Source organism: Lactuca virosa, unplaced genomic scaffold (assembly GCF_052849685.1).
Source record: "Lactuca virosa cultivar CGN04683 unplaced genomic scaffold, Lactuca_virosa_CGN04683_v6 scaffold_20, whole genome shotgun sequence".
Taxonomy (NCBI): Eukaryota; Viridiplantae; Streptophyta; class Magnoliopsida; order Asterales; family Asteraceae; genus Lactuca; species Lactuca virosa.
The window spans coordinates 411069-423497 of record NW_027629980.1 but is presented as its reverse complement, the minus strand read 5'-3'; the positions used below and the strand labels follow the sequence as shown (position 1 = coordinate 423497).

General features: G+C 36.9%; 1 protein-coding gene across 1 annotated transcript; it reads right to left on the bottom strand.

Annotated features, from left to right (window-relative positions):
* Positions 1-8361: 8361 nt before the first annotated feature.
* On the bottom strand, positions 8362-12429 carry LOC145142336 (uncharacterized). The gene is made up of 2 exons (XM_079074762.1): positions 9249-12429; positions 8362-9119 (listed from the first exon to the last, which is right to left on the bottom strand). Exons 1-2 carry the CDS (start codon positions 12238-12240, stop codon positions 8803-8805), a joined length of 3309 nt encoding a protein of 1102 aa, XP_078930888.1. The 5' UTR covers positions 12241-12429; the 3' UTR covers positions 8362-8802.

The window sequence follows — 12429 nt, the reverse complement described above, 5'->3', positions numbered from 1 at the left end:
ATATGATCCAAACACAGAATTAAATCCAAACACATAACTAATTAAACTGAATTTTACATCATCAAATACAAACATAGGATCCAATCCAAACACACACACACACAAACACAAACATACACACACAGCAAGGGTAAATATGTTATTTTACAACAACTATGTATAATACAGCCATATCAAAATTACATTTGTCTTTTTTTACCTTTGGACAAAAATGCATATGCTGATTGAGAAAGACAGACACACACATATATTAAAGAATATACGAATCTTTCCAATTAAAAGTAGTTTTACATCAAGCTTAAATAAGTCATTTTGAAGAAATAACATATGTAGACAATAAACGCTTCAGGAAGGTACTCTGTTTTTACTTTTATTTATTTATTTTTTTCATCCAATCCAAACACATAATGCAATCCAATTAACACAGAACTAATTAAACTGAATTTTACTTCATCCAATCCAAACATAGAATCCAATCCAAACACACACACACACACACACATAGAGATAATAGAAAATCCGTTTTTCAAAAACCCACTAATAAGCCATTGATACATATACTGAACACATAAACTATAATTAGATGTAAGAAATTAATCAGTATATAAAAAAAAAATTGCTAACCTTATGAAGCTGGTATTCGAACGTGATGCTGCAAAGTCCAGATTTCACGAAATTGTGATAACAACTGAATGAGCTTATACATAATTTGAACAACGATTCTGGAAAGGATATGATGAAATTAATATTGTGATTCATATCACACTATTTTGAATTCATTGATTTCAAATTCTATAATTATGAAAGGTATATACAAATTAACTGATTTTAAAAAGGAAGAAACCATATTTATGTTTTGACAATTATGTTGACATTTATTTCACTCCAATACATTCCAATTAAAAATTTCAGTAACCATTAATAAGTTTTCAACTTTCCAAACGTAGTCAGCTTAATTTAGTTAATATTAATTTTATGATGACATCATCAAAATGATCCAATGGTTGAAATTAATCAAGGAAACGCAATGAATGGCGTTGATTATTGAAGGCAATGTAATCACGTTTCTCTTTTGATATATATAGAAACTAAACCCTTCGTGAAGGTACTCCATTTTTACTTTTATTTATTTATTTTTTCATCTAATCCCAACGCATAATCCAATCCAATTAACACAAAACTAATTAAACTGAATTTTACTTTATCCAATCCAAACATAGAATCCAATCCAAACACACACACACACATACAAACACATACACACACACACACGCACACACACACACACACACACACACAGAGAGAGAGAGAGAGAGAGAGAGAGAGAGAGAGAGAGAGAGAGAGAGAGAGAGAGAGAATAGAAAATCCATTTATCAAAAACCCACTAATAAGCCATTGACACATATACTGAACACATAAACTATAATCAAATGTAAGAAATTAATCAGTAAATCAAAAAAATTGCTAACCTTATGAAGCTGATATTCGAACCTGATGCTGCAAAGTCCAGATATCACGAAATTGTGATAACAACTGAATGAGATTATACTTATACATAATTTTGAACAACGATTTTGGAAAGGATATGAAGAAATTAATATTGTGATTCATATCATACTATATTGAATTCTTTGATTTCAAATTCTATAATTATAAAAGGTATATATATATATATATATATATATATATATATATATATATATATATATATATATATATATATATATATATATATATATATATATAAAGGCCCAACACCAAGCTGGAAAAAAGAAATTGAGTTATAATCAAAGTAAAAAAAATAAAGACTCTAGGATTTGGATTTGGAAGAAGGAAAAAATGGATAGCAACACCCTTTTAGACTATGAAGTTAGGAATTTTTTAGGGCATTGGAGGTATACGAGGGCATTATAGGAACAAAAGAAGCCTTGAACTTGCATTGTCTATAGTTTGGTGAAGCATGTAGAGCCATGAAATTCCATGGTTGTAGCAGAGCATGTAGATTTGACCATAAAGTAGGGCCAAACTTGAATTTGTAACAACATCCTAGAGCTTGATCAACTTGTATCAGCAGAGCCACCAAGAGAAACTATGAAAAGTGGGAATTGATTATTTATAATCCGGAGAAAATGGTTAGTTTATATAAACTAAAAAAAGTTGGTTATTTTTGTTAATAATGCTCTCCTTAGTACTCTCTACGATGGATCGTGGTTCTCCAACCCACCACAAAGGTGAACACTACCCTGGTTGTCCGTGGTGAGTTGTGATCGTCCTTGAATGTAGTGGGGAGCACTAGCCACAATGACCAATGATCTTTCTTCTACCCTCTGCGTTTCCTACAAATTGGTTTGTGCTATGTACCGTGTACACCAGCTATTGTGGAAGAAGAAGATGCCCAGGTGGAACAAGATGAAAATTGAAGTGGTTCGTAGTTCGTGAGGAGTACTCCGGACAGCCTAAATGAAATTTTGTTGTGTTTTTTTTATTATGGAACGACAGATAGGTTAGTTAAGTTTCACTTCATCCAACACGACCCTAACCAACTAAACGCGCTACTCCTTCGTTGATGCTCACAATCATATTACTCTCCTCATCGATTTTCATAGCTCCCTGCCTACTTTTCACACCCCATACCCCTTCCACAGTCCTCCACCTTCCTTCCAACGGTGTCAATTTCCAAGTGCAGAAACACAAACCAAATCATTCGAATCCTTTAAAGATGACACAAATTCGTTTTGGATCTATCAGAATTCGCTACGAAATCATTTGCTCATTTTTTTGCCATCGAATTACAACACTCCATTTATGCTGAACTTATGTTCCTTTACTCATGGTTGTTTTAAGAAAAGATTAATACATATTAACCGTTAGATGATATGCCTGAATGATTTTGTTTTTTTGAATTAAATGCTGAGATTAGTTGTATGGTTTGTTCATAGTGTAGTGTTGTGATTTCATAGACTACTAGAAAACAAAGAATATTTTCAGGAAATAAGTACCATAATGGTATCCAAACATATGTTTATTCACACTATACAATATAAAAAATAGTAATGGTTCCCATATGTCAGAGACAAACTTGGTGAAATGTTGTGTATTGTATTATATCAATAATCACGTACATAAAGAGTATATATAGATCATACAATTACACTTTGCATCCCTATAATGCTAAAGTATTTTATAATTGTCTAATAGTCCCCCACAAGCTAAGGCTAAGGAGCGACCTATAGCTTGGATCTTAACTCAGCAAACCGTTGGGATGGCAATGGCTTTATAAAGATATATGCAAGGTGATCATGTGTGGAAATGAATTGAACCGAGAGTTTCCGTAGACCTACATTTTCTCCGATAAAATGGAAATCAACCTCAACATGTTTCTTGCGAGCATGAAAGATCGGATTTGCTGATAAGTATGTAGCACCCAAATTATCACACCACAATACAGGGACAGACGTCATAGAAACTTTGAGTTCATGGAGAAGGGCTTCAAGCCAAGTGAGTTCAGCTACAATGTCAGCTAAGGCTTTGTGCTCTGATTCCGTTGATGACTTAGAGACAGTTCGTTGTTTTTTGGCCGACCAAGATATGAGATTTTTGCCAAGATAAATGGCATATCCCCAGACTATGATTTGTAGTAGGAGAATCCTTTTAACGGCAGACCAATGATTTGTAGTAGGAGAATGCATGAATTGGCAAACCTTGTTGACAATATTTAACCGGGTCATGGAATAATGGATTGTCACCGAGGTACGGATTTGCAGTGGTAGTAATCGGAGATGATACCGGTTTCGCATGAGATAGATTTGCTCACCGAAGTAATTCTAAAATATATTTCTTTTGAGATAAAATAATGTCAGAGTTTTTGTGAACCACTTCAATGCCCAAAAAATATGAAAGAGTTCCCAAATCTTGACTTGTAAAGGTTTGACTCAGCTTTTTAATGATATGATCGATGGCAGCAGATTTGTTACCGATGAGTATAATATCATCAACATAAACCATTATATACAAGTTGGTGCCCTTAGATGAATAAAAGAAAAGAGAGGGGTCGGTCTTTGAGCAACGAAAGCCGAGAGCTTACAAGCCTTTGTTAATCGATGAAACCACGTACAAGGCGCCTGTTTGAGCCCCTATAGAGATTTATGAAGCAAGCATAAATGATGAGGTTTTAGGGGATCAACGAAACCAGGTGGCTGTCGTAAGTAAACAGTCTCTTGGAGTTTTGCATGCAAGAAGGCATCTTAAACATCCAATTGTCGTAGAGCCCATTTCTGTGTAACAACAAGAGAAAGCATTGTACGAATAGTAGTAGATTTTACAGCATGACTGAATGTTTCAGTGTAGTCAATACTTGATTGTCGATTGAACCCTTTTGCAATGAGACGTGCTTTGTACCGAGTGATTTTCCCGGTTTGATCTGTTTTTTAGTTTGTACACCCATTTACAATCAACTACATTCACATCAGGAATAGGTGGAACAAGATACCATGTTTTATTACGTATTAGCACATGATATTCTTCATTCATGGAAACTTTCCATTTTGATGATTTGTTGGAATCGATAAAGGTTGTCGGTTCAAAAGTAGAGAAGTCGGTATGGGTGGCGAAGGCATATGGGTCGAATGGAACTCGTGGTTTGGGACTTGGGCGAAGATTGGATGGTCGAACTCGAGGAGGCATCTGATGATTATGAGAAGAAGTATCAGTGGAGGTAGCAGGTGGAGTTACATGTGATGTGGTATTAGGAGCAGTAGATGTAGATGGGCTGGTAGGTTGGGTGTCATTGGAAGAATTTGGGTTGTTTAGTGTGGTGTCAATAACGGGTAGATTGTCACGTTTCGGATGATGGAATGGGTGTAGGATAACTGGATCTATATGGGCCGGAAGGTGTAGGTGTCCCAGGTGGAGGATTGGTTTGTAGAAAGGGGAAGTTTTGTTCAACAAAACGACCATGACGGGCAATGTACATGCGATCAGTAGTGAGATCGAGACACTGGTAACCATGGTGATCGGGACTGTAACCGAGAAAGACACATGGAAGGGAACGAAAATCCATTTTGTGTTTATTATATGGACGAATATGAGGATAACACAAACCACCAAAAACACACAAGAATGAAAAATCGAGTTTGTGAGAGAAGGCGTATTCAAGAGGTGACATATTGGATGTGTTATGGGATGGCATGTGATTGACTAGGTAAACAACAGTGTCATAAGAAAATTGCCAAAAACGAGATGGAACACCGGATTGAGCAAGCAAAGTGAGTCATGTTTCCACAACGTGTCGATAACGATGTTCAACAAAGCCATTTTGCTCAATCGTATGAGGACATGAACGTCTATGAGTAATGTCGAGTGTAGAAAAGCAATTAGCAAGGTTTCAAAATTCTCCACCCCAATCAGTTTGGACAAGTTTAAGTTGTGTGTTAAAATATCATTCAACCATAGCTACAAAGTGTTTAAAGTGAGCAAACACATCATATTTATGTTTTAAAGGGAAAAACCACATGTAACGAGTAAAATGATCAACACAAAGTAGGAAACAATTATGTCCATCAGAAGAGGTAATAGGAGAAGGTCCCATACATCACAGAAAAACAAATCTAAAATGCAAGAACTTTTAAAATTCGATAAAGGCAAAGAAAGTTTAGAGGATTTTCCTACATGACATGCATTACAAGGAATACTTGACTTTTTGTGCAAAACTAGAAGAGAGTATTTTGTTAACATGGAATGTAAAAGTTGCGGATGAGGGTGACCAAGCCGTTAATGCCATGTGTGCACAAGAGCACGAACACCGGTGAAGACGCTTCTAGAAATTGGTTGGAAGGATGGGAGATGAAGCGAGTAGAGCGTGTTCTTACTTGGACTATGAGGAGGATATTGACCGACATCTCATCCTTCATGGAGTGAAAAGTTTTATGAAATTCAAAGAAAACATTGTTATCATGACATAATTGTTTAACAGAAAGAAGATGTTGTTTAATTTGTGGTACATGAAGAATATTGAGTAAAGAAAGAGTTTTGTTTGGAGAGTGAAGTTTAGTGGAAACGACATGTAAAATGGGTAAGTCCTTACCATTTCCAACATGGAGAACATCATAACCATAATATGGTTCAGACGTGCAGATACTAGACGATTCTGGTGCTACATGGCTATTAGCACCAGTGTCAAGGAGCCAGGAGGGGGATTTGGACCGGTAATCATCATGATTGACTGAAGATTATTGTCTGTTTCGGATGGTTGCCGGGTCACGGTTCCGACAGTTAGATGGGATGTGACCAATGCCACATCGCTTGCAAGTTCCATACACCGTATTTTGATTGGATGCCAAATTAAATTGTCCTCTGTTGGTTCGGTTGTTTGGACTACGTCCAAACCCACGATTGTTGGTGGTGCAACGACAAGCACGGTTGTTTTGAGAGTAGGAAGTGAAGCAAGCTTATGACTGTTGAGTAAAAGGTTGTAGACTGAATCCGAGTGGCGAGGCAAGTTGATTAAGAGCTTGAACGGGATCCTGTTGTGAAGACCCTGTTAGAAAAGACATGCCAGTAGTATTAGTAGTAAAGGCCTGTGGTGATGGAACAACAGGAACAGATTGTTTGATCATGAAATCGTGATCTGAGAGTAGTCCATGTGACTCATTAAAGGCAGTTGGAACCTGTCTAGCAAGAAGAGTCGATTTCAAACTATTATAGTCTTCACGAAGACCTGCAATTACAAGCATAACCAAATCTTTTTCTTTAAAAGCTTCACCAATGTTGGATAAAGCATCAGCATACTCTTTTTCCCTATCGAGATAGACTTCTTATGTTTCATCACCTTCATTTGTATCTTCAGTAACTGTGTTTTGAGAGTGTATTCACTGGAAGACGTGTGAGGAGCGTAGGCACGTTCTAGAGAGAGCCAGACTTCACGTGATGTAGTAGTTCCATGAACATGTGGGAAGGCAGCCTCTGATATTGCAGAGATGATCAACATCCTGACATGGGCATCATTAGAAATCCAAATCGGATAGTTAGGGTTTGGCTAAGATTTTGTGGTGGTTTCTTTTTCTGAAGTACTGGTATGTTCAATTGTTTCCGGTGGGCAAGGAATGGTACCATCGACATAACCGATGAGATTGTTTGTGAAAAGAAAAGGATGAATCATGGTTTTCCAAAAACGATAGTTTGTAGGAGAGAGGGTGAAACCGAACTTGTGAGAATTGTGGGAAGTTTTCTTAGGTGCAGTGAAGGCGGCGATTAGGGCCATTGTACAGCCGAAGGTTTAGAAGAAGGATTAGAAGATGGTGGCCATTAGGGTTGCCGAGAATTATGCTCTGATACCAAGACAAACTTGGTCAAATATTGTGTATTGTATTATATCAATAATCACGTACCTAAGGAGTATATATAGATCATACAATTACACTATGCATCCCTATAATACTAAACTATTTTATAATTGTCTAATAGTCAGCTATCATTACACTTTCAGATGAACCAGATTTGCCTGTCGTTATAACTAGTTAATCTTGCTATGATGTCTTCAGAAAAGTTGCTCAACATTAGATATCATGTCTCTGGAAAATTATGATGTCTATCAACATTAATAGCCCTTGTTTTAGTTCTTTCCAGATTCCAGTAACAATAGTCACACATGACAAATAGTTTGCAAATTCTTCCATGATCGATTGAGAATCCATATAACTACGGCTGCCATTTCGCTGCTCCTAGTAGACATGCAAGGGAGGTTCAGATGATGAAGCTTTTATACTTGCATTAATGAGTCTTGATTTGTTCTTTGTTAGGAATCTAACAACATAAGATGATATATAGCACTTGTATGTCATATTTTTCAAGTAAATGTTTAAGATAAGAAAGACCCTGATTACTAACCTGCTTAAACATTAGGCCAATGGCAGGGAAGGGTGACTTGCAGTCACAAGAAGCTCACTAGCTAATTCCCTTTAAATAAATGTAAAGGAATGAACGTGAACCTTGATCAGTGCATTATGTGTCATTTTACTTGTCAAGCTTTGAACATAAAAATTGAGTAAGAAGAGATGAAAACTACTCTATTTTATGTATCACAAAAAGAATCAAGCTTTGGCCTTCAAAAAAGAAAATGATAGTCACATTTTTGTGGTAATTATGGAGGACCTTCCTTTCCCTTTCGTCCTCGAGCTTAAATGGAACAGAGGATTTGGTATCTGCTACCCTCTTTGTTAAAAGTCAATGAATGCTACCCCCATGTTATGCCATATAAAGTCAATTAATCCTCCCTAACCCCAGCAGGGGGTATATAGCATCCATATCATGAAATTAGTTGTAGCCACTTGGCTAAAATCTTTGGCCTCCCTCTTGATATTGAATTTGATGGTATGGAGGTTGGTGGAAGGGTGATATATTATTAAAAAGGATAGCAAACAACTGTCATATTTAACCCTTGAGCCGGAGACCAAAGTAAATATAACAAAGACATGACACTTTTTAAATATTTTAATTTTAGTTTCTGTTCATCCGATGACAGGAAAAATGTTTTACATTTATGGCAATGGTAATTTGTAGATGCTGATTTTAATCATGTTTGTTAGGGTTAACTAATGACTTGTTGATCTCTTTGTAGAAACCTTGTATATTACTTTCCCGCTTCAATATTTCACCTGGAAATAAAGGCGAAACTTGTGTAGCTAACACTTTTTTCCAGTATTGAGTAGAAGGATTGCAATCGTCCTTGGCATTCAATTGTATATATATAGTCAGGAGCATCATACGACACTACAGAAAAATTAAGAACATCGAATGTACACTTTATCAAGCCGAAGATGTCAATTCAAAGCAGATTCTAATTAACAGATTTGAAACTTGGTGCATTGTTGGCCTTTCATGTGGATTTGAGTTCAAACATGCTCTTGTGAGAGTCAGCACCGACTTAACTTGTTTCTCAATTTGGGATGACGGAGGAGGTATCCGGCTATCTCCCACATTTGCTAACACCAAATAATCAGCAGACAATGTTGGTAAAGATGTTATCAGTTCTCCAGGATGCTTTCCCATCACCACTTCTAGTGCAACAACTCCAAAGCTATACACATCACATTTCTCGGATGCCACCATTGTATAAGCAAGCTCTACATCCCAAGAAACATAAGATAAAAACAAAAAAGCTATATCAACCTCACAAGATTCTAACATAGATACTTATATATATATTACAAAACTTAAGAAGATGTAGAACTAAAATCACAAGATTACGTTACCTGGCGCGATATATCCATAGGTGCCTGCAATTGTCGTCCAGTTTGATGAGTCTAGCTTTAAAAGCTTGGACGTGCCGAAATCAGATATATGTGCCTCATAATCAGAATCGAGAAGGATGTTTGCAATGGAAATGTCTCTATGAATTATAGGAGGCGAGCAATCATGATGCATATAGGCCAAACCATTAGCTACACCCTTTACAATATTTACCCTTTTCAACCAATCCAATTCTTTTGCTAAGACATCACTTCTTAAGATTGATCCAAGGCTTCCCTTTTCAAGGTATTCATAAATCAAAAATGAGTGGCGGGCATGGGAGCAATATCCATAGAGTTTGACTATGTTTCGATGCCTTATATTCGTTAATGCTTGTATCTCATTAAGGAATCCATTATGATCAACATTCTCAGATGACGAGTGAAGTTTCTTGACAGCTACCACATTGTTAGGTTGTAGCTCGGCTTTGTACACAGTCCCATATCCTCCGGTCCCAATTGAGTATGCTTCATCAAAATCATCCGTTACTTTCACAATGTCATCATACACTACTCCTCCATCAAAACTTATCATGGAGAAATAATCACCACCTTCTTTGTCCAAAGGTTTCTGTGGAGAATGTCTCTTTTCTTTTCGATAAGCAATGAGGCCACACACGAATAAACCAAGTAAAATTGCCCCAATAGGAGGGAGCATAATTACAAGGATGAGTTGTTGATGAAAGGGATCATTTTTCTTCTTCATAATTTGACTTGCACAAAGTTCCACTCCCGTAACATTTCCACACAAACCTGGATTGCCTTGTAGGGACGCATTCACAAAGTTGGCGCTAGCGGGAACCGGACCTGAGAGCTCATTGTAAGAAAGGTTGATATCAATCCCGGGAGGCAAACTTGTAAAAGCTTCAGGAATAGAACCAGATAGTCTATTGTGAGAAAGATCCAATTTTTGTACATTTTGCAAACTTTGAACTTCAGATGGTATATCTTTTGTGAGAAAATTCTGAGATAAATCAAGTTCCGTAAGTTGAACTAATTTACCAATCTCACGTGGAATTTTCTCACTAAGCTGGTTATTACTAAGATTCAAGTGATGGATGTGTGCCCAATTACCAATGCTTTTGGGTATCGACCCATTCAATCTATTTGTGGATAGATCTAGTTCAAGGAGTTCACGGAATGACCCGAGCTCCAGAGGTATATTACCTGACAGTTGGTTATCAGAAATATACAAATATAACATACTTTTCATCTTCTCAAATGCTTTTGGGATCTCACCAACCAAATTATTTGAAGACAGATTAAGCCTTCGTAGTTGAGTTGAATTTGTAAACTCGGAAGGAATAGAACCACTAAGTTGATTGTGGTTCGCCATAAGCTGAGTGAGGGACTTCATATTTCCAAGTTCAACAGGAATTGGACCAGATAATTTATTCTCATGTAGGTACATAGTCTGTAGGTTGCTCATGTTTGCTAGTGATGATGGAATAGAGCCACTAAGTTGATTGCCGCTCACCACCAATTCTTCAAGAGACTTCAAATTCCCAAATTCAATAGGAATGGGACCTGATAATTTATTGTATTTGAGGTACAGATATTGTAGGTTGCTCAGGTTTGCTAGCAAGGAAGGAATAGAGCCAGTCAGATCATTGTCGCTCAATATAAGATCAGTGAGAGACTTCAAATTCCCAAGTTCAATAGGAATGATACCCGATAATTTGTTCCCTTTAAGGTACAATGTCTGTAGCTTGCTTAAGTTTGTTAGTGATGAAGGAATAGAACCACTAAGTTGATTTTTGCCAACCTGAAGATCAGCGAGAGACTTCAAATTCCCAAGTTCAATAGGAATGGGACCAGATAATCTATTCTCATGGAGGCGTAGAGACTGTAGGTTGCTCAGGTTTCCTAGTGATGAAGGAATGGAACCACTAAGTTGATTGTAGCTCATGGAAATTGAATTGAGAGACTTCAAATTCCCAAATCCAATAGGAATGGGACCAGAGAGTTGATTTTTATACAAAAAAAGAATATTCAGAGATGTCAAATCACCCAATGATGAAGGAATAGAACCACTAAGTTGATTTTTGTATACCACAAGATGAGTGAGAGACTTCAAATTGCCAAGTTCGATAGGAATGGGACCAGATAATCTATTCTCATAGAAGCGTAGAGACTGTAGGTTGCTCAGGTTTCCTAGTGATGAAGGAATAGAACCACCAAGTTGATTTTTGTATACCGCAAGATGAGTGAGAGACTTCAAATTCCCAAGTTCAATAGGAATGGGACCAGATAATCTATTCTCATAAAGGTATAGAGACTGTAGGTTGCTCAGGTTTCCTAGTGATGAAGGAATAGAACCACTAAGTTGATTTTTGTATACCGCAAGATGAGTGAGAGACTTCAAATTGCCAAGTTCAATAGGAATGGGACCAGATAGAAGATTTTTGTACAAATAAAGGGTATTCAAAGATGTCAAATCACCTAAGGATGAAGGAATTGAGCTAGATATATTGTTCGAGTCTAGGTACAAGTTGGTCAGCTGGTGCAGGTTTCCTATTTCAGGTGGAATTACTCCAGAAAACATATTCAATGAAAAATCAAGATATACAAGTTTGGACAAGAGTCTGATTTCTGGTGGGATGGGGCCAAAGAAGTTGTTCTCATAGAGATCAAAATGCGTAAGATTGTGTAGCAAAGAGAATGAAAATTGGTGGAGTGTACCTTTTAAGCCCGATGAACTGAGGTTCAACCTCTGAATGCTCCCAACAGCATTGCAAACTACTCCAAACCAAGAAGTGCATGGAAATGATGTCATGGAGTTCATAGGGAATGGAATCCATGAAGAGAGCAAGGAGTTGTGTGGAATTTCAAGGTTTTCTTTCCATTTGAGAAGACCATTGGCTTCCTCCAAAGTAGGAGAAGCAAAATTCGGTATGGAGGAGAGTGTGATGATTAGTAGAGTTACAGAGAAAAACAAGAATTTTGAAGACAGCATTATTTGCTTTGCCGTGTTACTTTTACTAAAAGAGGATGGTTTACATATCCTAATTTATACTTGAGCTACCTTTTTCTCTTGTTTTCTTTTTCACATACTTGAAAAGGAAATTTGGGCAATGTCATATTTTTCCACAAAGGAAAGTATTGTTAGCCGCCAGTGTCATACTTTTCCACAAAGGAGTGTATT